Source organism: Arthrobotrys flagrans (genome assembly GCF_004000055.1).
Source record: "Arthrobotrys flagrans strain CBS H-5679 chromosome Unknown unitig_0, whole genome shotgun sequence".
In the NCBI taxonomy this organism is placed as follows: Eukaryota; Fungi; Ascomycota; class Orbiliomycetes; order Orbiliales; family Orbiliaceae; genus Arthrobotrys; species Arthrobotrys flagrans.
The window spans coordinates 8,189,413-8,216,039 of NW_027137550.1; the positions used below are offsets into that span (position 1 = coordinate 8,189,413).

At 47.3% G+C, this 26,627-nt stretch overlaps 7 protein-coding genes across 7 annotated transcripts; 4 read left to right on the forward strand and 3 right to left on the reverse strand.

Annotated features, from left to right (window-relative positions):
* Positions 1–3,538: 3,538 nt before the first annotated feature.
* DFL_005391 (uncharacterized protein) lies at positions 3,539–3,939 on the reverse strand (the record flags this gene model as incomplete). The annotated part of the gene is made up of 3 exons (XM_067634644.1): positions 3,539–3,607; positions 3,706–3,777; positions 3,850–3,939. 3 exons carry the CDS (start codon positions 3,937–3,939, stop codon positions 3,539–3,541), a joined length of 231 nt encoding a protein of 76 aa, XP_067492692.1.
* Positions 3,940–5,874: 1,935 nt separating this feature from the next.
* Positions 5,875–6,665, reverse strand: DFL_005392 (uncharacterized protein; the record flags this gene model as incomplete). The annotated part of the gene is made up of 2 exons (XM_067634645.1): positions 5,875–6,330; positions 6,387–6,665. The coding sequence occupies 2 exons, from the start codon at positions 6,663–6,665 to the stop codon at positions 5,875–5,877; spliced, it is 735 nt and encodes a 244-aa protein (XP_067492693.1).
* Positions 6,666–10,148: 3,483 nt separating this feature from the next.
* Positions 10,149–11,847, forward strand: DFL_005393 (uncharacterized protein; the record flags this gene model as incomplete). Its single annotated transcript, XM_067634646.1, has 3 exons — positions 10,149–10,439; positions 10,513–11,378; positions 11,493–11,847. 3 exons carry the CDS (start codon positions 10,149–10,151, stop codon positions 11,845–11,847), a joined length of 1,512 nt encoding a protein of 503 aa, XP_067492694.1.
* An 858-nt stretch (positions 11,848–12,705) lies between these two features.
* Positions 12,706–14,026, forward strand: DFL_005394 (uncharacterized protein; the record flags this gene model as incomplete). Its single annotated transcript, XM_067634647.1, has 5 exons — positions 12,706–13,037; positions 13,244–13,257; positions 13,335–13,404; positions 13,467–13,905; positions 13,982–14,026. The coding sequence occupies 5 exons, from the start codon at positions 12,706–12,708 to the stop codon at positions 14,024–14,026; spliced, it is 900 nt and encodes a 299-aa protein (XP_067492695.1).
* Positions 14,027–14,755: 729 nt separating this feature from the next.
* DFL_005395 (uncharacterized protein) lies at positions 14,756–16,335 on the forward strand (the record flags this gene model as incomplete). The annotated part of the gene is made up of 2 exons (XM_067634648.1): positions 14,756–14,803; positions 15,013–16,335. 2 exons carry the CDS (start codon positions 14,756–14,758, stop codon positions 16,333–16,335), a joined length of 1,371 nt encoding a protein of 456 aa, XP_067492696.1.
* A 732-nt stretch (positions 16,336–17,067) lies between these two features.
* Positions 17,068–18,384, forward strand: DFL_005396 (uncharacterized protein; the record flags this gene model as incomplete). Its single annotated transcript, XM_067634649.1, has 4 exons — positions 17,068–17,135; positions 17,253–17,752; positions 17,817–18,204; positions 18,261–18,384. 4 exons carry the CDS (start codon positions 17,068–17,070, stop codon positions 18,382–18,384), a joined length of 1,080 nt encoding a protein of 359 aa, XP_067492697.1.
* A 2,842-nt stretch (positions 18,385–21,226) lies between these two features.
* DFL_005397 (uncharacterized protein) lies at positions 21,227–25,318 on the reverse strand (the record flags this gene model as incomplete). Its single annotated transcript, XM_067634650.1, has 4 exons — positions 21,227–22,986; positions 23,778–23,923; positions 24,199–24,991; positions 25,051–25,318. 4 exons carry the CDS (start codon positions 25,316–25,318, stop codon positions 21,227–21,229), a joined length of 2,967 nt encoding a protein of 988 aa, XP_067492698.1.
* Between the last annotated feature and the right edge of the window lie 1,309 nt (positions 25,319–26,627).

Sequence of the window (26,627 nt, forward strand, 5' to 3'; positions counted from 1 at the left end):
ATGGCTTTTTTCTTGTGCTCGTTAAGGAAGCGAGATTAGCAGGAATTTTGAGCCTGCTGGTTCGCCTGTTGTGAAATTTGGGACAGGGGTTTATGGTTGACGTAAGGAGATCGAAGGGACGTTACGAAAGCTTGTCAAAAAAGTAACGCTCCATGTAGAGCTTAAGGGATTTAAGCAAATGCATGGTGAATATTTAACAATTTAACTATCAATCCGTAGACACACTAGCATCTCCTCTTACTTTGTGACATTTGGGTTTACCTTGATACCTTGAACTAGTCTTTAACTATACGATTTCTTACACCCTTTAAAGGATTATAGTCCACGTGGAGCGGTTTATTAAATATTTTAAGTCCATGGAGTAGACACGGCTTATGCATTGTGTTGATGAAAAGGCTATGCCACCTGTACAATCCTGGAAACATGTTATTGAAGAAGAACTGGGCCCTCACCGAGAAAACGAAGGCTTCTCTCTGGTCGATCTCCCCGAACAGGCCAAGGCTATAGCTAGCAAATGGGCATTCAAGCTTGGCCCTGCTGTTCGGCTCGTGACCCTGTTAGGTTCACTTTCTCTGTTTCAGCTGAGCTGAAGACTCTTTTGCAGGCTTACAGTGCGCAGCCAACTCGCTCATGAACCCCGTGCCTGTTATGGAAATGAACCCCACCGCTTTAGTTGATGATGAGGAGAAAACCTTCGATGAGGCTGGAAATGCAGAAGACACCCAGCTTCTCGCCCAGATCTGAGCCTGAGCTGGGCAAAAAAAATAAAAATTTACAATCCTCGCCATCTGTGTTGCAAATAGTTGAGTAAATATGCGGTGGAAGCCGCCTAATCAATTGACACTTGCTTTTCCCAACTGTGACACACCTCAGGGTCTGTACGACATAAAAATCTGACAGCCCAAAATTCCCCGAATTCCTCCTCTAGATCGCGGGATAATTCTCCATTCCAAGGGATAACCAAGTCTCCAAGGTTTTTCTTGCAGCATGTATTCTGCAAACGCGGATTACATCTATCGATCTGGACTCGCCTCGAGTCCTCAAATCCACAAATGCAATGCAACAAAACGCAAAGCTTTTTTCGAGGCTTGCAGACGGCTACAGATACGCACATGCAATATCCTTGGAGGTATAAACCTTCAAATAGAATTTACAAATTCTCCGTCCATTGGCTGTCACATACCAGGGCATAAACCAAACCAAACTGAGGGATTTCGGGGTTCCCGTTGATACTGCGGTGGCGGCGGAGCTGTGATGGTAAGCAGTTGAAAATTTGCTAACTGTAAGATTCCGCGGAGGAGGAATTACAAAGAAATATATGATTCCCTGCCATAACTAGAAAACAGTTGGCAGTAGTAAAATAAAACCAACAATACCATTAACTACCCCCAGAAAATAGAGTAAAAATTAATAGTTTACTAGTCAAGGTAATAAAGAAGATTCTAGAATTTATATTAAAAAGGAGTAAAAATAAAGTAATAAAGAAAAAGATATTAACAAAATATTTACAAACGGGGTATAAAGTTTTTTAAACCGTGGTATAAGAAGGATACCAGCGCAACAACGAGGGAGCGGATAAAACAAGAAGTAAGAGATAAGATCTTAAGAATAAGAAGTATTATATATAAGATTGTATATGTGTAGATAGTAGATTAGAATATGCGCTATAACTCTTACGCATGTTCTACCGTTGCAAACTTTATAGCATGGGATTTACTTTAGTCTACTAATCCATCGCGCTTGGGTAATTAGGGCTGATAATTATCAGTACTTAACGACCGCGCAATGTCGGTAAGTTCATATTCATCCTCAAAAATGTTCTTAGTAGCGTTGCTGTTATCTTCTGGACACATATATTTCCGATTTTCAGTAGCAAAGTAACCCTTGAAGAATATGCAAACTTCGGGATAGTATTGACGGATGACTTCTGAAGTATTGGCTATGTTGCTAAAATAATCTTGCCGGTTAGGGTCCCGGAAATGAGCCGTAAAACCACGGTACCCAAGGTCTGGCACAAAGTGATTCTCTTAACCACGGAGTGGGCGTTGGGATGCGATAACTTGTAGCTTTCGGCAATTAAATCCATCACGACTTTGGTGGTACGGCGATATGAACCGGTTTATCTAATCCTGGCGGAAGCGCTTTGCCGCCGGGAACGAGTCGTAGCGATAAAGTTTCGGAATATTGATAAAATAAAAAGGCCATAGGTTGGAAAACTACGAGAGAGAGTATGTAAGAGTTAAAGATAATCGGTACCCTAGAGCAACGTGCAAATATGGAAAGTATTTTGGTTTACCAATGGCGCCCAAGACGTCCGTGTTTTGGAAGCTTCGACCAGAATTACAATGTCTTCGAGGCTTGGAAATTGCAACAGACCATTTTCAAGTCCAGGACTTCGTCGGTACCTGAACGGATGGGAATTTCTGTTATTTGGAACTCATCCTCATATTTATAATGAGACTTCCTCAATGATTTGTCATACCTAGTATACTGCTCTGGTTCACGATCGTGATAGCGGCCGAACTCTAGCCAGAATCTTCTCAAAGTTTTGAATCGCGCTGGAATTGTCTGCTAGAATCCCGAGCTTTCCCGCACGCGAGAAGTCCGGTGTGGAGAATGTAGAAGGCTTGAAAGGTTGAGGGGCAGGTTTTTCATGTCTTCCCTCTGATAAATTCCTCTTAAACCGGGAAACAGTTCATATATAGCTAATTCTGTTAGATTGTAGAAGTTTGCTGCTTGGGAAGCCAAAAATGTGACGAAGCCCTAACAATGGGCAATTTCCAATTTTTTCGTGTCCTTGAGGGAGGCAAGCTTTGGCGAGGACCCGTCCTCAAGGGTATCAAAATAACGTAGGTTAAGGTGCTCTAAAACCTCGAGGTCTGGGCCTTCCGGAGGTTTGATTCGGGTGTAAGTTTACTTCTAGTAATGGTTGGATTCTCGCCACAGTGGCTTCAGCTGTTTTCGGTATTGCTGATAAACGGCCTAGCCGGGGCCAAAATCGGACAGAGGAGGGCTAACTTTCCGAAAGATGAGCGATCTGTCTCAGAGAAATAGAGATACCTCCGACGGTTGCTCGATTGAGAGGCATCCTAGATTTTTTATCTTGAGGCGATCGGATGGTGATAAGCATTTCAAGATTCCCAGCACTTCAGAGCTGTTACATTATTATTAAATCTCAATTTTATCATTTGAAAAGTAGAAGCTGTAAGGAAAGAGTAAAAAAGGCGAAGGCAACTAAATTCCTATATTTTATAAACCACAATTGCCGCTCATCTAACAATTAATAAGGCTAACAGCTGAGCTGTCGCTTCTTCGTATTTGGATTCTTCGTATTTCTGTGTGTGGACGAACTCCTGATAACGATGCACCGTCTTGATCAATATTTCTCGGATATATTTGTGGGATTTATGTCTTCTACGAAGAGATCTGACAGTACTCTCCTCTCTCCAATCAATATATCACACTCGATTCCCTCCCTTTACAGACTGCCTAGTAGTAGTCGCGTCTTGTAATTTTCTATAAACGCACTGATCCCATCTTAAGGCGATTTTTCCAATGTTCCAGGATTATGCGCGACCAGTTTGCCCTTCTGGTCATGGAAGACAACCTAAAGTATTCGATTATCCAACGAGTTAGTCAAATCATTTCGGAGGACGTGAAATCTGGAAACGTCGGAGTCGAATTGTCCGATAGATATTATTTTACCTTTGGTGGGTTTTTCACATTTATTTCCTGGACACTTTGAGCCTCTTCCGCAGTTCTTACGATCTTTTCGACCTGTTGGCACGTTAGCGACATAAATTGTTAGGAAATTCACTATTTTCTTTTGAGTATATGGAATCTCCGTGCTTCGCCTTCATGTTTGCCTCCACGGATTTTGGTGTAGACTGTATCGCCTACTTCGATCCCTTGTCCGTGTTTATCTGCGATATCTGACATTTTGGATTAATAACTTGTTGAACGTTGAATGGTAAAGAAAACGGAAGATTCAAGTTAGGTTCTACGTGCTACATGCGGTTTAATTTATATCTGATGGATGCCTGTGTGTTGTAAGAATGACGCAAATGGAGCGAAGCCTCAAAGTAAATCTGACGTTATATTAATGGTGCGGCAGCCTAGCCTATGACGGCGTGTATACCGTATAGGATACTCGGCCACACAGGTAGAATCATGTACTGTTTAGTTCAGTTGTCTATGTCCAAATGTCTACTTCACAAATTGCCGTGTCTAAATTCCTTTGGTATTCTGTACCAGCATAGACAACCGAATGGTTTCGTGCGTTTGAACTGCGGTGGCGAGCCGTTGAAGACTTCCCAAGGTGGCTTTCCTCATGGGGCGCCTGTCGAGGGTAGCTTGTTCTTTATGTATGCAGCTATAGCTACTGCTTCTCCCCAAAAGCTCACTGGTAACTTTGACCGATGTAATAGTGCGGTGGCAACCAGTACCAGTATGCCAATCCACCTATCTGATGTGCCGTTGGAGTCTTGACTGTACGGTGGAGAGCTCTCACTTCGGTTAGTAGTAGGCCGAAGCAGTAGTGTATCTCAGTCACTGGCCCTATGGTTTTGACCAATGCCCACCGATAATAGTCATCGATGAAGACGGCAACGTAGGTGGCTCCAGCGTAGTTGGTAGTATCTGGGTGAACCATCTTCCAAGGCTGAGAGCTTCTATCCTGTGGTTTGTCTCGGAGATACTAGTTCGTCTTATTTTAATGCTTATTCTGAATCTCCTGAGGATGATAATAGCTCGGAGGAAGAGCGCGATGAAGGTGAAGATGAAGAATCGGATTATGTTTCATAGGTAGATATACTTTATTTTTTTAAAAACATTATACTGTGGTGGAAAGAGGTGGTCGCAGTGTTCTGTTGCATTTTTGTTCTTAACGCATGTTGGCATTCTTGTTCTATAAATTACGTTCTTACTGACGTTCTTTCCAACAAACTTTCCTTTGTCCAACGATTTCCCTTTATCCAACCAATTTCCTTTGTTATTGTAAGATCGCATCTTTGTCTTGTCATTTATATATATATATATATATATATTATTATTCTTTTCAGTCTCTCAGTTCTTTCTCTGCCTACACGTTCTATTCTCTGCATACTTCCTGCGTATAGCTGATGGGGCAGTACTTTTGCTGCTTGGCTCTCAGAGCCTACATGTTCACTTCTTCACAATACATACTCTCTTATGTTTTTATAACCTTAGCTCTGCGTCTAGGGACTATATAAAATATTGTTTCCATGCGTGAGATCCAACTGAACGCAAAGATCATCTGTCAACACTGAGTTGTGATGATTTTCATTTTGGGATTTGAACCTGATAGGTCCAGCTATGAGTTTACAGACTGTCACGCTGTGCTATACCTGCTACCAATCTCAATCTTTGACGACCATGTTCACTAAAAGGTACGGCCGTGCCCATATCTATGTCCATTAAACAAGAGAATTGCTGAAAGTAACTAGAGAACACAGCGGAATAAAAAGAGAAATGCGTTCGCATGCCTCGTGAATAAATTTATAATTCTCAAATTCTTGCAACTTTGCTTTAAATATATATATACATGCCATCATGCGCAAACATTTCTTATACAAAAGCCAGACTCTTCTTTCGCTTTAGTAAATAAATAATCCACAAAATTCCAAACTCCAAACTCCAAAACGAAGCGCTAACGAAAACAACAATGACGACAATTAACACCTCAACGCCCTCGCATCGCCACCTTTGCAGAACGATTCAACTGCTTTGTCTGCCGTACAAAGCGGTCCCCATCGCCATCTCTGCAACCGTTTGCTGGTGTGTGACGGGTCTTTTGCTAGGCTTAAGCCGTCCGCGGGTTCGCCGGCTCTTTTTTTTGTACCTTTCATTGAGGCGTCATTTTTCCCGGCTGATCCGACCAGCGTGCGGATTCCCGTGCCAATACTTTCCGGTGCGAACGCTTCCCGCCTTGTCTTCGTCGTCATCGCTAGAGTTAAAATCGATCCTGTAATGAAGGTCGTAAAGGCCTCCTACGGCAGCACTGATATGCTTGTTCGGTTTGCTGCCAGGTGGATATCTATCGAGAATTCCCTCCCTTCTAAGATGGTCGCGATACTCTTCGGCAGTAGGCGGCTCGCGCGGAGAACGACAACCGTCTTTTGCGGCAACTTCTCGCCTTGAGTAATCTTGACGCTCGCGCTCGATGAACCAATCCAGGTTGGTTGGTAATATTATAAAATAGGGATGGTCTGTATCCATGGCGGCGTGGCAAGTCCCGCAGAGCGGTATTGCGTTGTTCAGGCTGTCAAGCCTCTCGAATTCAATTAAACCTACCCGCCGCATATCATCAAACTACTATCACTGTCAGTTTCGAAGTTATATGACGCCTGATATCGCCTTGATCTTACATCTCGATCTGCGTTTGGTATAACGTGACAAATCTCGGTTAGCGAACCTCGGGTCAGTGCACAGACCCAACAGCGTTTGCCATAATAATCATCCAAATGTTTTCCAACACGACCGTCGCTAAGAATGCTGGCGCTATCGGACGATCTTTCACCCGCGGATGAGCGTCTGCTACTCGAACGACTTGACTTTTGGGGCGAGTCGTAGCCTGGGAATGTTGGTGCGGGTCGTTTTCGAGGTGATGGTGTTGGAGAGGCCTGAACTTGGGCTCTGGGGTCCATGACAATGGCGACAATATCAGTTCTCTGGTAAACCTGTGCCTGCTCTGCAAAAAGCCGAGTCTCTTTTGGTTCGCGAAACTGGAACTTCGGACGCGGGGTTGCATCTTTATCCTCTTGTTTGTCAGAAGGCTCGAGTGGCAGGGTCTTATGGGGAAGGGGCCGACCTCGACGACAACAAACGAACTGTTAACTGATTGCCACGGCAAAACCATGACACGCCAACGGAAGCCGGTCAACGTAGCATATTTATTCCTAGAACTGCTCCAAGGATTGTATTTACGGCTGGAATAGCAACTAGTTATCTACAAAATTCGAAGTATGGGTTGTTTGTGGATATTCTTTTTGTGGATAAGTATAGAAATTTATGTTTGGTGAGTAGGAAGGATAGATGGAGAGAAGCGTACTCGTGTGTATGCTTTTGTGCAGGTGCAGATTCTTGAGGGTATGTGATACCTCTTTTAAAAAAATCCACCGTATATACAGGCTTTTTAACAACTCTTTTGGAGTAAATTTCAAGACCGGTTCTATATATATTTTAAGGAGCCTTAATTGCGTCGATAGTAGTCTGGTACCCAGACGCTGGTTGGCCATAGCTTCGATGGTTGTTTTGGGGCAGATCCCCTATGTATCTAAATATAATTATGCCGGCCGACTCACCGGGCTCCATATATGTAGCAGGGCTAATAACTTTTATACGTGCAGAAGAATTAGACCTCGCCTTTACGAAGTCACTTCCAAACAGACTGGCAATCCGGAACCAATTTCAGCTTTCGCTGCAAATTTAGGTTTGGAAAGAAGTACGCATGGATTGAAAATTCGATTAATTCGGTAGAACGGTCGAAATAGTCCATACCAGGTCTGACGTTGACGTTCCAGTGTATACCTCAAGGTGGGCATATATTATATTTCTTAGTTGGAGGGCATTGTATTGTTGGTGACTCGCACAGCTGGAAGGTAGGATTGCTGGCGATAGGCCAAGTTACTTTGATGGATTACCTTCGGAGTATTGGCCCGGGATATAGTAATGCAAGCGAGAAGTCAGAGGACAGAGTAGGGTTGGATGATGGTAGACTGTTAGGGGACGGTTCATTGAAGGGATCGGTACCGACGGGGGGAACGGATACAATGGGTAACGGATTTGAGAATGATATGGAAAATATTGATATAGATGAAGACATAAAAGCAATGTCTATGGAGGAGATGAGGAGGGAGATTATGAGGTCAAGAGCCGTGGAAAGCACACGTGATCTTGTGGAGGCGGGATTGTGAATCCAATTAATAGTAATTATGACATTCTTCACCAAGTTTTATTTGGGGCACATGGCCTTGAGAATGGTGTTTGGCGATGAAAAAGCAGCCGACTAAAGTCGGGGTATGATGTGGGAATGATTGCAGGTACTGCTAGATAACCCTTTAATTGATGACGGGACACGGGTTTTGTGAGGGATGGTAGGAAAGTTGGATTAGACTAAACTAAGTTAGTTTATAAAGGATATCGGTATATTATTACCCTAGTTTATAGTTTCGGATAGATATGCGGGTCTAGAGTATATAAGTGGATACTACCTGGCTCGATTACTACACAGATCGTTAGCTTTGGTCTGGGTGGCTTGGCAGTCTAAAGTCATCTTGTGTCGCACTGTGAAACGTGTGTTGTGTCTTTCGAAATCCAACAAGGCAACCGCAAGCTTAACTTCGAGCTAGCCTTCACGATATCTAGCCTTGCAAAATCTATCCGAATTGCCCGATAACGATTGTGGGCCGATACTCACCGATGGAAAAAGTATTAGAACAAGCTCTCCCTGAGTTGTTCCGGTTTGGGCAAATCGGTATGCCTGGGTTACTGCTACTCTAAGAATAGTGACTGCCAGAACTACCAAGATTGCTGCGAGGGTTCTCATTTTGCCCAGGCGCTCCATTCACGGCCGTCTACTGAGACCTAAAGGTTTTACTTAGTAGACAAGTACGTACTAGTTTTCACTTGTGTATATATTCTGCGGGGGGTTCATAAATAATGCCGAATGTATCGAATCTGTGCAGCGGCCCCGGGGGCGAATGTAAATACGAAGCTCCCCACCGTTGTGCCCGTTACCCGTAGACCATCTAATACCATATAAACCCGTTCACACCACCCTTTGATTAGGAGGCCAGCGTCTCGCTTCGAGATAATTTTATCATCCGAATATCAGCTTCAAGCTTAGGCTATACAGCTATATAGTATACACCATCAACCTAAAGTCAAATCTCCGCTCCTGCGAACCGATCGAAATTCCGATCAAATAGTTTATTCCTAACTGGCAAATTTATTTACCGTTAATATGAAGACCAGCGAAGAGATGCACCAGTTGCAAATCGAGGAAGAAAGAGAGAGAGCACTCGAAGAGTCTAAATGCATGACCGTCCACCTTCGTGGGAAACGCATGGACCAAGATTCCCAATATTTGGCCCCAGAAGAGACGACTACCACCGGGAGCAGAAGCAGATACATGGATTGCGATATATAACATTAAAGCCTCCATTTCAAGCCTTGGAGGCTACAATGTCGCCGCATTATACAACTCTCAATCAAAAGAGATCTTTCATTTAAATTATAAATACCGCCACCTGATGGCATTCGCGGATATCAAGTGTTTAGGAAATGAAGGGACCGTATGATACGAGCAACCCGTTTGATAGATTGGTATTGTTTTTTGGGGGGATTTGTAGTTGCGCAATGTAGTTAGTCTCCTGTAATATGACGTCATGACCAGTAAATACAACCCTGATTAGGATTCGATCCTGTTGTTCCAACAATAATCAACACATTTATCTTTTGTGTTGTTCTTCCAGGCCTTTGCTCTGATTTATTTCAAATATATTTCACTCTTCCCAAATCATCAACCTTACCTCCCTCCTCAAACCATCAACTTCCCCTTCCCCAAGCTACTATTATCATCATCCCCAACCTTTTTTTTATCATTATTACCCTTTTTCCCGCCTTTTCTTTGGTGTCAGTCTCTTTTTGAGTAGATATCGCCTTTTTTTTCATTCGTCCGTCTCGGCTTCCGGCCATGGTGTGTTAAGCTCCCCTAAACCAAGCGTCCTACCTTCCTACCACGCGACCATCCAACCACCCAACCATCATCACGAAGTTCCTTCCCCGGCTAGCTACCACTACGAAATCCCTTCACTCTTCCTGTACATTGGACTTCCTACAGTTTTGTGTCCAACTCTCTATCTAGAGCGGGCAGGGTTGGTATTTTTCGTTCGTAGGCTTCCCAGCTTTTGCTGTGGGCACTCCCCCGATATAAACTTCTGAGTTATCATCGATTCTGATTAAGTGCGGTGCTAGACTTCATATACTTTCGGCTTCCCGGTCCTTGTATGTGCTATAAATTAGAGCCGAACCAAACCACTCTTCTTACAGGTAGATTCCGTGGATCGCCATAAATTTGCACTTCTGTCACTACACCAAAACCTTCCCTAACCGGATCAGATCGCGAAATGCTTCCTCGAATCCTCCCAAATACCTTTAAGCTACTTTCAGCAAAGTCCCTCAAGCTTTTTTCCACTCTGAGGATAAGCCAACAAGCCCAAAATCTCAGCGGCACTACACTCGAGCAATTTATCAAAATCCACCAGATACGGCCTCAGCCCCTTGTTAACGAGAAATACCGATCAAGTGTAGCTCTTACTACGGCGGCGAACCCAAGGCTTTTGCGTGGAACGTTCAGGCTTTGGGAAAACTTCTTTGAAGAAGTTCAAAGTTTTTATGAGCCACACTTGAATCGAACTGTAAGTCGCTATATTCAATGCATCATTCGAGAATTATACCTAATGAAATTAACTTTCGATTCCGAAATTCTAGCTTCCGAATTGGCCCTACGAGGAAATGTGGGAAGACAAGCAAGACTTGGGCTTAGGATTGGCCGACGAAAACAGAATTAAGGACTGGGCACAGCATCTTCTCGAGGAGCCATGTAGAACAATTATCAAGCTACTATGTGGTAGCCATTCACGACCACTTTGGCGTTACCCTAAGGCCTCCCTTAATATCGGAAATCCAGATAGGGTGCTCACTTTTCTCGAGCGAGGAGACGCACACGAGAATTTTACGAGGTCGAGATTAGTTGTGGAAGAGAAGACCCCATGGGCCCTTCCATTGGAAGGAATCGACTTGGTAACCGAAGTCAACAACAATAGACACGACCCTCACAACAAATTCCTCAAAGCTGTTCATCAACTTTATGGATACATGTCGATGAACTTTCTGAAGTATGGTATTCTCACAACTGTTAATTCAACACGATTATTTCGAAGGGTCCATGATGATGCACATCCCCAAGGAGTTTTGGAATGCTCCCCTGAGATTGATATTCATGGGCACTTCTTGAAGTCGCCACTCGCCGCATACAGTTTTGTAGCATGTCTATGTTACAAGCACGGTTTCATGCACATTTCCCTTGATCCTGATGCGACGTTGCCTAGACGAGCTCGCATTATTCGACTAGAACCCAAGGAAACTTTCAGCACGCCAATCCCAGGGCTGGAGATGGGTAGACGACGGATTGCAGATGCCGGCAGCTTGAGGCTCTACCTTGGAGATGTCGTTAGTGGTGGACATCACGCGTACACCGCACGAGCCAAGGTATTCGTCGAAAATAAAGGCCCGGAAGCTGGGGTAGATGTCATAATAAAGATATATGACCTGTATAATACCCAGGCAGTGCTGAGGTATCAAAGGGAGTCAATGATGTATGGAAATAGCCCCATTCTTTTTGCTTCCTTGCTGCACACTTTCGTACCTACCCTAGCTCCCCTGCGATCTCTACTAACATTTCTACTTAGATACAACCGGTTGTTGCCTCTACAAGGTGCTTATGTCCCACGACTATATGCTAGCGGTATGGACCTCGGAGGGGGTTTCGGAATACAGGTTCTGGAAGATTGCGGGAATGATATGGACTGCGGCTGGCTACAAGGTACCAAAGAACTTGCCCGAAAGGCACTATCAGAGATCCACAGCCTCGGTGTTCTGCACGGAGATATCCACTTCAGAAATATAACCTACAACGGAAAGGATACACGATACCCCTTGAGGATCATAGACTTAGGGGAGGCAGTTTTTGATAGTGAGATTGTCACAGATGATGCAAAACGTGAGGAGGTAGAGAGGCTCGAACAAATGGAGCCGGAAGACTGAGGTATTCCACTAGTAGGTTAGTTGGCTTAGATAAAATTTCTCCACTCTCTTTTCGATACTCTAACAAAAACAATCTCACTCCATGAAGACAGGTTTCGAATCTTGTTAAAATCAATTCACATCGTGTGCTATCGGGTGAGAAACGTTGTCGCTGTTCTTAGAAAACGTTATCTTCGTATCTAGATAATTAAGAGATCAGAACGATATTACAGACGCCTTGCTAATCAATCGCAATTATTTGCTAAATCGGGTACCCGGGTGCCTATTGCGAAAACTTTTCTGCGCATCTCGATAATAGGGTTATTGAGATATAAATCCATGGCCAGCTACTTTTCAAACCACACTAAGGTTTTATATCAATTCTCTTGTTGGAATTTGAGCGCCCTCCAGCATAGAAGGATCGAGAATTATATAGGGACCGCGAGACCAGGTGGGTTAGATGGCTGGATTAAATGCCTGGGTAGCGGCATGGGATCTGTGTTCCCTTGGCGACCAGTCATTGTGTGATAACAAACAGGGAGATGCTGAAAACGCATGTAGGATCTTGTGTTCAAGACCATGGCCAGAGCTGAGTCTTACACATCACACACCAACGTTCAACCGCCTAGTCAAAGAACGTTATATATCAGGCGCGTTTCCGCTTTGCTCGGGAGGATTGTCAATACACCAACGAATGCAGGATCAGAGAATTATAAATTGGCTAGAGTCGCTCGTTACAGACACGACGGGATCGGGCCCTTGTTTGGATGCTAAGAAATCTCATCAGCACCCTGCATACCATCGAAAGAGGCTTTTACAAACCCTTGTGCCAATGTCCCCGGATTTCTCAGCATCCACTGCACTCTTCCGTACGATAATATGCAAGTCGACAATGACCAAACACCTAGGGCAAAAAGACGGCATCCCATTGAACTTTCAAGTCGTAATGATGACGTTCTAAGTCCTAGCAATTCTATATCAGGTTCATCGACTTCTACATCATTTTCTATCAACTTGCAGCATACACAATCATCAAAGCTCAACCCGAGAGCGATCAGTCGGCAGTTGACGTTGTCCCAGCCGTCTATTGTCCTCCAGGGTCAATATTATAGCGGTGGTGGGAAGCGGAAGCCTTACCCGGGCGTCATCGACACCATCAAAGGCTCCACGGCCCCATTGGGGAAAGCCGTGGTGTTGCCGGCTGATGGAAGGTTTGTAGAATGTGATCTCGTGTTGGAACATTTTATTTGTAATATTAATTAAATCGCAGTCTGAAATTGATGATGCCGCCCCATTTGAGACGTTGATTTACGATAAAAGCGAACGTTCCCCCTCAAGATCCGAAGGCCCAGATTACATGCTAATGCATTTAAAGCATGCTCTGAAACTTGCGTGGCGCTGTCATGCGGATGGCTAGGACGAAAATTCATGGTATGTATGACGTTGGAACCAGCAACGGACTATATATACAACGTTTTGTATCGACTGAACAAGGTATAAAATTGTAGAAGCAATTCTCGAAGGGCCTAATAGTGATGCGGACGGCGATGAGCTGCATGGTATCGAGGTGGTTAATGCGTGAGTAGTAGCAATTACAATTTAAGGCCGTTGGGGTTTCCAAATCGTTTACTCTTACGTAGGGTTTCCAAAGCATTTCAACCGCACCTTGTTCCAAAGCCGTCCGCACTATCAAACAGTTCCATACAGTCCTGTCGAGCCGATTACATCCTAACTTTCCGCGAAAAGACTTCAACTTTCTACGAATTTTTCCATCGAATCCGGCGACCGGACCCTCCGTTCCAGCTGTCGCCAATTAACGATGAATTAAACCGGGATTCTGTCTTGGGTTGCGTCATCGAGGTTAAACCAGAGAGCAAGGGTTACTTGGAAGCCCTTATGCGATTGACGATAACCTCGTTTGCGACGATGGAGCGGCTGCGCCTCAACGGTCCGGCCTCAGGGTCGGCTTCTGCTATCGATGGTTCTTGGTTAGAACAGCAACTGCCCTTTCCGAGCATATCGGTTGTTGGTTCGAACTGGGATATACATTGGATGTATTGGGAAAGCGAGAATTCGTTGGTGAGTCTTTGTCCGGTTTTATTTGTTTAGCCGCAAAAAGCTGATATCGTGTGACGGTTATGCTGGGGCCGTTTAGGATTGGTTCGATGGGTTCATTCGCGGAAATATATGCGTTGGTTGAGGCCATCGATCGCTTGAAAAGATGGTTGCGGGATACATATTGGGACTAGTTGGTATCTAGATATGACTGCAAGGAGCAGCAATCAGCAATAGTTGAGTTGCGAGTGGCGGGGCCGGTTAATGGTCGAGAGTGTGATGATTGAATATATCAATTTTTCGCAGAAATCCCCCAAAGTTACCGGCTGCTTCAAGTGTACCAAAGAAGGATGCATAACCGCTTCCTTTCCAGCGCAGTACTTGCTTAATGCGCATGGCAATCTCGAAATAATCGTATAACTACCAATTTACGTACTTAATTCCTACTCGAATATTCCCGAGGCCTTCCGTGTGGGAATACCAGGCCGGTGCCAAAGAAACCAGACCGACCGATGCAAAATCATATGCGACGGCTCATTGTAAACTAAGGTGATGTAGGGTAAAATGGTCGAACTGGCGGTGTGAATGACCCTGGCCTGTCAATTTGCTGCGGGGCCTCCTACAAGCATGATGCAGTGTTGCGTTGGAGATTTTCTCCGTGCTAGCCCAATGCGTCCGGGAATAAAACACTATAACGGTACGCCAACCTCTCTTACTATATAGGTTGTCCCCCCGAGATTCCTTCCATCCCAGCTCTGAAATAGCTTCTCATACAAGGTTTGAGCCGAATGACGTAAAGTACGGGATATCAAAACGTGTTGTTCACGTTGTCACAGATGATGGGCATTAATACCACCGTTTTTACATCAGTTTTATGACCAGGAATTATATCATTCAAATCGCTCATGGGGACGGCCTGTCGGTGAGTGAAATACTATGCTTGCGAGTCGTTGTCACTGAAAGCGGCACTGCTGCATCCTGTCATCCATTTGCATTCCCTTGATATCTTCCCGCCCCAGCCTCCGGACAACAATACTATATAACTTTCTCTTCTCGGTCGGGTTGAGTATAGGATCACAGGAGTATGGAAAACCTTGAAGCAATTTTTACGCTGACCAGATCTAATATCAGAACAAATCACCACTTCCCCTAAGTTTTATAACGTTCCCCACGATGCCGAACGCCATTCATTTCGGTGCCGGCAATATTGGCCGTGGATTCATCGGTCCGTTGCTCGTTGACTCTGGATACCATGTCACATTTGCAGACGTCAACGAGTCTCTAATCGACTCGTTGAACTCCCACGACCATTACACAGTCCACATTCTCTCCCAAAAGTCGTCGGCCGCCGAAGTCACAGATTTCTCCGGCGTCGTCTCGACCTCTCCGGACCTCGTCGAGAAGTTCCCCACAGCAGACCTTATTACTACATCCGTCGGCGCACAGATCTTACCCAAAATCGCACCTACTATCGCGAAGGGGTTGAAGAGACTGTACCAAGAGCGTCCCGATGCGCTTCTTGATATCATCGCATGCGAGAATGGCGTCGGTGCATCCGAGATCCTTAGGAAAGAAGTTGGGAAGCATTTCAAGAAAGACGCTTCGTCCGCTGAGATTGATTTTTTTGACAAGCGTGTCGGGTTTGCAAATTGTTCGGTTGATCGTATCGTTCCGCCTTTCGATCCTACGAGAACTTCGAACGGCAACGGCGATAAAAAGAAGAAATCCGAAGGTTATGAGTTGGATGTTGGAGTTGAGGATTTTTACGAATGGGTTGTTGATCAGGATGCGCTTAAGACAGACCATAATATCCATGGGATGAAACTTGCGAGTGATCTGCTAGCTTATGTCGAACGGAAGCTGTTTACCTTGAATACCGCCCATGCGACGATTGCATACCTAGGTTGGCTGAAGGGGTATGAAACCGTGAATGAGGCCATTGAGGATAAACAGATCTACGACATCGCCAAGGGGGCGGTAGCAGAGTCAGGCAGAGCACTTCTCAAGAAACACACGATATTTTCGAAGGACGAGCATGAAAGATATATCAATACTATCATGGACCGCCGTTTGAAGAACCCCAGTGTAAAAGATGAGATCAAGAGGGTCTGTCGGGCACCGAAGAGAAAGTTGGGGAGGAATGATCGGTTGGTTGGGCCCGCTATGATGGATTATGAGTTTGGAGTCGGGGAACCTACGAATCTTGCGAAGTCGATTGCCGCTGCTATCTGGTACAGTGACAAGGATGACGAAGATGCCGTGGCGATCAGGAATATGGTTGGCGAGGGAGGGGTTGAGAAGGTGCTCCGAGAGGTAAGTGGGTTGAAGAAAGGAACCAAGGCTGATGATCAATTGGTGGACAACGTTCTCAAGGCGTATGGGAATCTGAAGGCTGAACTGGATAATCCTCCCCAATCGAATGGGTATACGAATAGTTATACCAATGGGCATTGAGAAGTTTCTTTGAGGTGCGCATCCATATTGGATTGAGTTCTTGAAGTTCTCGGGTTTCGTTCCTTCGTTTGAAATCGTCACCGGCGCAAATGGGACTGCATTGGTGCTTTTCTTTCATCTTCACGTCCTGCATTCATTTTCTTGTCTTCCTTTTGGAGCAGAAATTTGCTTCGTTCGGTCGGTTTGTCTGAGTGGGGTGCATGTTAATGTTGCAGGGCATGCCAGCGTGTATTTCTCAGCAAAAGGGAGCTCTATCCCAAGACTCGCATTAATAAGACAGAGTGCTCGGGCGTTCGGTACAGACAAGATTATAATTATAAGATAATGCGGCTGTCACACATTCCAGGTTTGGATACAATGTGCGACCGGAATAAGATTTTAGCCCGAAGGCGAGTTCCGAGCTGCATGATATCGATCGTGAAGTATCAATCCACGATTTGTCAGCGAAGCCAAGACTTGGAGCCTAAGCTCTAGCGTTCTGACGGGTTGCATCGTGAGATTAATCAGCGAACTGCACAGTCCTGGATCTGGCACCTAGTCTACGGTGCTGGAATGCATCTGTAGATTTGGTACGGTCAGCCTTGACTGATATGATATGATGTGAATATGGCGTGGTTTTACGATGCGGTGATACCTATAAATGGGGGATTTCTCACACCACACATTTTATGCAAACCAACTTTTCTTTAATCAAATCCTACCGAAGGTTCTCCAAAAAAAGGAGCGTTCAAAATGTCAGAAGAGGTTCCGATCACCATACCGAAGCTCAAGGTCTTTTTGACGGGCGGAACCGGATACATGTAAGTTCCAGCCGGTGACATCACATTGCGGCCGTGACGTCAACACCCTTGTTCTTCGCCTCACCCACCGCCCTTGATGTCTCCACCCTATTAACACGAGATCACGGAGTATTTCAGCGGCGGCGCGGTTTTGGCCACACTCCTTCGGTCGCCGGATTTTGAGGTCACTACCCTCGTTCGTTCCGAATCCGCGATCGAAACGCTCACCTCCCCTGCTACGAATCCTAAATTCTTTACGGGATCTACGCCGAAATGCGTGTTGGGGTCGTTATCCGATACGGATTTACTCCGAAAATTGGCGTCGGAGTCCGATATTGTTGTCAATTGTGCTTCGGCGAACGATCTTCCTGCTGCTGAAGCTCTTGTCGAGGGGTTGGGGGGGAGTGGAGAAGGCAGGAAGAAGATATTTGTGCATACTTCGGGAACAAGCGCGTTTGCGACTTATAATGGTGGGGACGAAGCCGGGAGGCCGTTTGATGATACTGAGGATTTGATGGAGGTTTTGAGGGAGTGGAACGGGAGGGAGCAGTATGGGCACAGAACCGTGGCTTTGAAGGTGGTGGAACTGGGGAAGGAGGAGGGGGTTGAGACGTATACTATCGTGCCGCCGACTATTTGTCAGTTCCCACGTTATCTGTGGTATCGTTGAGAGGGTCGGCTGCTAACGAATTTTGGAACCAGACGGCCAAACCGCAGCGATCATTCCACGCCTGTCGGTCCAACTGCCGCCGCTTATTCGGACTGCCATCGAAACGAAGAAAGCACACTATATCGGCTCCGGAAACGCCGTCTGGTCGAACGTACACATCACAGATCTAGCAAATTTCTATGAAATAATCATCCGCTGCGCGCTTAGTGGTGTGGCGAAGTCCGGTTATGACGGTATATACTTCGCTTCCAATGGAGAAAAAAGCTGGAGGGATGTGGCGTACGGTGTTAAAGAAGCCGTGGAGGCTTTGGAAGGGTGGGATGGTGGCAAAGTTGGATTGGAGAGTTGGACTGTTGAGGATGCGGCGGGAATCGAAGGCGTGAATGGGGTTAGGGATGCGAAGCTGGCTTTTGGGTCGAAGTGGGTACCCCGAGACCGATTTTTTGGGTGATTAAAATGCTAATTAGAGGGAATAGTGTGATTACGGTGCCGACTAAGGCTTTGGGGTTGGGATGGAAGCCGGTGTTTGGAGGGGAGGCGGTGGTGGAGAGTATGAAGAAGGATGCTGTTGTTTTGTGGAAGCAGTTCAAGGGGGAGTGATCGGAGGAGATACTTCGTCAAGGAATGCTCGGTGCAATTCGCCTCCTAGGACAAGGCGTTGCATCGGTGGGACACACTCATCGGCAGCATTATCACTCTAGTCAGATCCTCACGCTTATAATTCGGTCTTTCTTTTGTTAGCAGCGGTGGTCGGTGCGTGAAGAACAAGCCATATTGATTGTGACAGAGCAATAGTAATTGCTACACACGTGCATCGTTATTACTCTCGTGGTTTCATAGCTTTGGATCGGATAGAAACAAAATTCAAGAGAGCTCGAGGGCTCCGTTGTATTCCCATGTGCCTGACGCAGTATAGATTCCTCAGACCCCAATCCGGTCTGGGATACTTCGAAGGCGTAGGTACAGAATTCCTTAATGTGCAAATAAAAGTTGCGACTGACTGCAGGGCATACGGTTAACACTAGCTGCGAGAACATGAAGACTAGATTGGTCTGGCAAGCGGCACATCCATAGATATTCGGACCTGATACTCCTGCTATATATTATGCGTACCCCCCGAATTTTCGTACTCGGGTGTGGCGAAGCGACCGAGAAGGGTAGACTACCTAAATGGGAAAGTGAGCTTGGTTACACCAACACGGTTCGCAAAATCCAACAAACGAGCTCGAATCTCCGGAGGAAAAGCTAATGGATTTTGATAATATACAACTGCAGGGGTGCAGGAGTTTATGTTTTTATGTTAACGGTTATATCTCCAGTTGATAATGCAGCCCTGAGAGCACGTAGAACTTAGCTTGTAGTGAAATATTTCATATTGGTTGACACCTGTTCTGTTCTTCACCCCTCTCCATCGTCCAGATATCTATTGTTCGCTCGTCAAGGACTGTTGTCTTACGTCCAGCTTTTCTCACCTCCTCCCGATCTCTTGTTCTTCGTCGAACGTATATCCTCATCTCTTGTTCTCCGTGAAACATCTATCGTTCACTCCTCTCCACCTTCTATTCTTCATCCTCCATCTGCTCTTCGCTCCCATCCATCTTCTGTCTCGCGTCAAACATCTATTGTTCGCTGTTCCCAAGCTCTTGTCTTATTCTTCACTGCCGTCGATATCTTCATCTTCAGGAATCTATTCCACGAATCCGTGTAGCTGAGTTTAAACTCGAACATGTCCATTCCGAATGGCTGCAGCCACCACCGACGTTTGGGTCTCGCGAGGATTTTTGTAAGCAGGTTGCGGTAATTAATCCGGGGCCTGGGGAGTATTTGAAGACGAGGTTGTTCGAGGCGTATGGGTATGCGTTCTTTGAGAAAAATAAACGGCTCGGGGGGGTTGGGAGTCATCTGCTGGGGTCCGTGGTGTCCTTGGAAGTTACGAGGAGGAGCGATGATTTTAGTGCTGCTGCATGTTATCATAATTCATTTCGTTTTTCTAGCTTGAGGGGCTTTTACTGGTGGATGAATAAACTTCGCTCGAATGACACCTTGGGTGATCTCGCATACGTCTGCAGACTTGACCGGTTTATCAGGATGATGGGTGGGAGGCCATGAGCGAATCGCTGGAGGATTTGATCCTCCCGGTTTCGGGGCTGGTTTTGGAGAGTCAGGGGGTGAAGCACGCTTACGATGGTAAGTACTGGCGATGGCCATGGTTTTTGCCATCGGTAGAGCGTATGATAAGCTAACGATATCTCACTATTAGAGCACCAAGGAACTCCGTTGCATCGAACTAATTTCGTCAAAGTCGTAGTTGATAAGCATTCCCACACGGGATTTCACAGTAAAATACGACATGACCGTATCGCGCGACAATAACAAACATCAACAGACTCCTATCCACCGACATCCGCACGCGTGCGATCCCAAATCGATCATAAGGAAACCAACGCTGCCCACCAACCGGACAAACTTTCACCCCCTTGACTCCAAACCTCCCCTTCGACCTATCGTTCACCACATCCTGAAATCTACCGTCAAACAAAACCTGCTCCTCTGAAGCCGTCGCCGCCTCAGAAGGGCCCTTTGTCCGTCAGTTGGGAGCGGGAGGGGTGGGGGAGCCGAGGTGTGGTGATCTTCAATAGAAGGGTCGGTAGCTCGCATGTCTAGCGTACCGTTAGTCCTACAGCTCGAGGATTGAAGGTCTGCGAGTTAACGACCACCCAGATGCGAAACTTCGAAGTTCGGTTCGGTGGAATTCGGTTCGGTCAAAGATAATTACTATCGGATACGGAAGTCCAGCCGACCGAGACGCTTCCTGTGTGCTGGCTTCGGACGACACGCTCGAGCGCTTCGAAGGCTAGCTTCTTTCGATCCTCTCGGACGGTCGCTCCGTAGAGGCCGACGTTTTCAAGATCGAACCCGCCCGGTTCCGAGGGTGTACACGGTACGGGATCGGAAAAATGATATTTGTTTCGAGGTTGCAGGCTTGCGGATGCTACAAACGTTCCATCGTGCAAGCGTACGCTCCGAACTTGAGAGACCACGGCTGTCGGGTGACCTGCATCGGCGTTGGCGTTTCACGTATTTCAAAGGAATAAATATTCCCGTCATGTCCTTCGATCAACGAGGTGCATGCATATATATTACAAGATCTAGGGAGCGAGTCTACGGTTCCTGCAGGTCCCAGCGTTGAGGTAGACACCGGAAAACCCACAAATGGTAATATCCCATTGTCTGATATGTATCCGCTGTTGCGAGACCTCGCTGATAGTTCCATATGATATGTTTCAAAACCGCAAAGTATCTAACGACATCTATATCCGTAAGGGTATCAAGTTAAAACATACAAAGAACCCCCCGAAGATCTACCGCTCCCGATCTCATCATACACGAAGAAAAAACGATTCTTTTCTACCTGCGAAACGCCAATATGACATGGAGCGCATCAAACAAGTAACAAGAAGGCAGCAGACACCAGCATCGCCGGAACCATTACGTTCACGTTCAAACCGAGTGCGGAAGAGATGTTCATATCCGCCCCGCGGGTTCTCATGACCACCCCGTTCACCGTCGAATTCGCGGCTTTGGAACCACTTTTCGTCGGATGTTTGTTGGCTAATACGTCGCTATAATGTTGGAGCAGTACCGCCTCCGAAGCCAAAAGGTCGAATACCACGTCTCCGTTGTCTTGCACCGTGATGATGGTGTCGACGAGGTCGTTTGTTACCGATCCGTCTTTTTCGGAGAACGTGAAGCTTGAGACGTTGACTTGTGATTTTGAGTTTGAACCCGGTGCTTGCAGTCGTATTAACGATAGTTCCCGACCCGGTTCCCAAGGTGTCGATACTGTCACACGGGTTGAGGGTCTGGTGTCCGGTGAGGAGTAGATTTCCGTATCCGGCACCGCGGGGTTCGTACCCCCTACCGAGCTATTGTGGGATTGGAGGTTCAGAAATACGATCTTGCGGAGGTTGTTGGTTTCATCCCAGATGGAGTAGGAGCTGTAGTCCGTGTCGTTACCGCCTTCGATCTGGGTTACCAGCAGGGTGTCGTTGAAGGAGAGGACTTCGGAGACGAAGTACGCGCCATAAGAGAGGGGGAGGACGCCGGACGAGTAGTTTTGGGAGTCCGAAGAGTAGTTTATTGGAATGATAGGGCTGTAGGAGCCGGTTGTCGTGGAGTGGAAGTAGACCCTTCGGATTCCGATCGTGGCCGCGAAGAGGACGTAGTCCACCAGCCAGAGCGCTGCGGCGAAGGTATCCGAGATCCCCGGGCGGCCGACGCAAGATACGGTGTTCGTTTCGCCGATGGCGAACTGGGCGCCTACAGATTCGGCGGCAGAGACCTGTGGGATGTAGTTGCTTAGGATGGAGGAGAGGGTGTTGTGTTCCAGCAGCGGAGCGATTGTGACGGCGTCGCTGCAACCGGATTGAGGGTAGAGGTGCATGGAGTACCACGGGATCCGGGGGGATCGGAAACCGGCGGCGATTATGCCGGGGATGTCGAAGTCTTCCGTGACGGTATTCGCGGGGTTTGCGAAGCCGCCGGCCATGAATCTGATGGTTTTGTCGGGAGAGTTCTTTTGGACTTCATCCGCGATGTGGTTCCATTCCGGCAGCATCATCGAAGCATCCCAATTCGAATCTCGGTAGCCCTTCGAGCCGTAAAAGTCGGCTTCGTTGCCGATTTCGAAGAGGTCGAGTTCATCGCCTAGGTATTCGAGCACACCGGCGGCGGTCGATATCGCGGCCTCGAAGTCGTTGGTCGTGTTGATCAAGTTCAGACACCATATGTATCGTGTATCCGGAGCGTATTTATGCTTAAACGAGGCAAAGTAATTCGGACCCAACGTGACGTTTCCTTGCGCTTGAGCTCCGTAATACCCGGATCGGTACTTCTGAGCGGTGATGGTGATATCGGAACCGTAGGTGGTTTTGTCGGACTCCCCGCCACCGAGGCGAACGGATTGGCCGGTACCGATGTTCGTAGAGAGGGATTTGAAGAGGTTCGAGAGGAGGCTGGTGCGCGCGAAGATGGGCAGGTCGCGGTTTTGGATGGACCAGGAGACGAGGTTGCGGTCGAGGGAGCGGAGGAGGGAGTCTTTGGCGGGGATGAGGATCGTGATGTCGACGGTTGGGGGATGGCGGTTACCACGTCCGCATTGAGGGAGCTGGAGAGAAGGAGCAGGAGCAGGTTGGCCGGAAGCTGGCCCGGCGGGAGCCTCATGTCGGACCGAAATCAGTTACGCAACGAAGGGACCCCTGTGAGACTGTTCACGGCCGCGTAACGGTGGCGGGGGAACGGTGCCTGGCGGGGAAAAAAGAGAGAGTCGAACGGGACGGACGATATCGACGGCAGCGAGCGACCTGCCATGTATTTAAAACATCATCCTCCATCTCCATGGGCCGTCGAGAAGCCAAGCAAAAGTAGTGGGTGAGCGGGATGTCATGCAGGCGGGTAGCAGGTTACTACGTAGACTCTCGGTCTTCGGCAGCTAGCTTACTAGGAGCCCAGTCTTGGGTGTTTTTGATTTTTCCTTCGGTTGGAAGATCCGATTGCGGTGCATGATGCAACGCAGGCACCCAGCTCTCACCTCGGAACCGTCGTCCCTTGGAGGTATACCCGCCGCAACATCTGCCGGGTACTTGCGGGAGATAGACGTCGTGAGTTATCGATGTTATGATGTCAAGATGCTGGGGACATCCGGATGGATGGAGATTCTGTGTTGTGGAGGCTTACGTACCCTGCGGTGGCTAATCAGGTGAGATACCAGGGTTACGGCAGAACTTTGCTGTTGAAGGACCTTGGAGAGTTTGAACCAAGGCCTTGGTATCGTCGTTGGCGGGTGAAATCTATGACGTTGATGCTTGTTTCACGGATGACTCGGGATTGGCTTTGACGTCGCTTGCTTTGATTTCTAGAAAAAAAAGTTGAAGCTAAAAGGAATCGAGATGTGCGTAAGTCTAAAGGGTATACTATCTATGTACAGGACCAACCAACTTTCATCGAAAGCGTCGCTCGGATATACGCCTTGAAACGCATGAAAATGAGAACTTGGCTCCAACTATCGATTCCGAAAATAGCCTCGGAAGCAACGATGATCTCCCAGGCGTACACTTCAGGGCCTGCCATCTGTTGCCGACTGACGCCTTATAATACAAAAATCTCAGTAGAAAAAAAAGAAAGACGGCTCCTTAACGTAGACGAGGAATTCGTTGTTCCTTCCGGGGCTATCCTATTTCGTATGGGTCAAATCGCAGGACACGGGCCGCCTGCAGTTGGCCCCGCGACGAAAGAAGCCCCGTAATTTTCGCATGGATTCATATGAGGATGCATCGTGATACAATCCCAATGTCGTAATCTTGATGACCATCGATGCGACTTTATCGATCATAGCTCTGAGGGCCGTAAACGTACCTCTGAGGTTGCTGCTGCTGCTGCTGAGCAACCGGCGCCGGAGGCTGCATGTTCCAATTCATATCCCCCGGCATCTCAACCGCCCCGTTGCTCTGCGGCATTGAATATAGCTCCACCGGGTCGTGATGCATTTGCGTAGGCATCTCGTTCGCCGCAGAGGTATTGCTTTGCGGAGGCGGAGGTGGTGGGGGAGGAGGGGTATGCACGAATCCCTTGTATTCGCTGTTCAGATGATTTACGCTTGTGGTGCTGGGGGCGTTCATTTGCTGGTACGGCCATTGTTGATTTCCGTCGGCATTGCTGTTTTGGTAACCCGGGGGTGCATTGTTGGCATTAGAGGCATTCGGTCCGTTCGAGCCGTGGCTGGCGCGGGATCGTGCCATGCTCCTTCGCATGAACCAGATCATTCCGACGATTGCGAGTGTTCCGACTACGGAGCCGCCGATTGCGCCGCCGAGAACGGTTCCCGAGACGCCGTTTGATGGTTCCGGATCCGCGCTCGAGGTTGGAACGGGGTCGGATGTTTCGGATGATGTTGCGGATTCGGGGTCTGAGGATATTGTCGTGGATGCTTCGGATTCGCTGGTGGTGGTCGATGGCGCCGACGTAGTACTCGTGAGGGATGATGTCGTCGGGGAGGCGGTCTTCCCACCGCCCCAGATCCCAAAGTTTGGGGATTTGAGGGTTTTCATGCCAAAGTTCATGAAGATGAAGATTTGATATCTGTTGGATTCGGGCCAGGTGGCTCGGGGGGTGAAGGTCGTGTCGTGTTCGCCCCAGCCCGGAAAAGATACTAAAATGAATCTTATGAGTTTCCGATATGATACTTTGAGAAGGATTATCGAAGCGTACCCGCTTCGCTCAGCCCCATGGACACCACCCCGTCCAGCGCGATGGTAACGTTGAACGACTCCGCGGTGTTCTTGTTGAACGTGGTTTGCGGGATATACCAAGATACGCTTACGGGAATCCCGACTTGGTATCGTGCGTTAGCCGTAGGTTTTAGGATCGTGTCCGTGGTGTAGGTGGGCGTTGCAAGCTGGCGTTCGAGTATTGTGGCTGCCGATGTGAGGTGGAGGGTGAGGAGGGCGAGGAGGAGGGTTGGGATGCGGTGAGTCATGGTTGTGTTGTTTTTGTTGGAGATGTTCCCGAGCCCGAGAATGCAGCGTTGATATATCTTTGAGAAATTAACTGCCCGCGAGCGAAGGAAAATTGAAATATCAAGGCGGGAAACATCAAAGATTTAAACCTTCTGGCTTCGTAGGAATATCCCGTGCTTTTAACCCTTCGATTGATCTCCAGGCAAAAATCCAAAAATGCCATTGTGTGTCATGAAATCTCCGTTAAGAACGCGGCTTAACGGCAGGGGTTTCGGCAGGTTGACCCTGAGGCTCCTTTCACGATGCAAGGCAGCGGAGAAAAACCGTTTCGAAACAACGATCGCGCCGAAAGCGCAGAAATCTTCGCTTCCCCGGCCAACCACGTCTTCCAAAACCAAAACCTCAAGATGGATTATTCTTTGTCGAACGGGAGCAAAGTTGCCGGTGTTTTGGAAGAAAGCTAGGAAATCCCGGTCGATCGGTATCGTCATCCCCTGAATGCTGCCGCCGAACTGCTGGTCTATCATCAAGCGAAATTGAAATGACACAGGACATGCGGCTGCTTCCTTAGCGTCACGTTGTTGTCACAATCGAAAGAGATCGTGGCTATGTGGGTTAAAAGTCTTGCGATGCATGGGAAGACTCATCGGACAGTATTCCATATCCATCGCGTCGGCCATCATCGATGTTTTCCATATGATGTCGAAGGTCGATTTTCTCGACGGTGGGAATACCGATAGAGAATATGTGGTTTCCTAACCGGTGAACGACGTTATTTACAGGGCTTGAGGCTGGGCGTGAAAAAGGAAGATTCGCCTTGTTTGTTGAAGACTATGCGATAACCCGAAGTTGCGACCGTGAAACTGTTATTCGGTGTTCACCGTTCGTGGTAGGTTGGCGTTTTGGAATATATATCATGGCGAGGGGTCTAGACGTACGATATATGCGATACCTGTTGACCTGAGCAAAAAAAATATCTACCAGTACTACACGAGCAGCGGATCGATCGGGTATCGTACTAATCCAGGAGATCCGTCCGACTGGTTTCGAAAGCATCGATAGAGCATGTGCGGTCACGTTGACTTCTACTACGCCTGCTGGTGTCCGGATACCAGCCAGGATTGGTATAAAATATGCGGTCGAACTCACATTTTGCGAAAGAATAGGACGAAAAGGTATACGGAATACCGTCCCGATTTCTGCCCCCGACACGAGAATATAGCGGACCGAGAAATCAATTCTCCCATCGATCCGCCTGTTTGCTGGAAATGGTGGAGAAAACGACGGCCTTCGTATGAAGTTTTATTCGCGATACAACCCACCAACCGA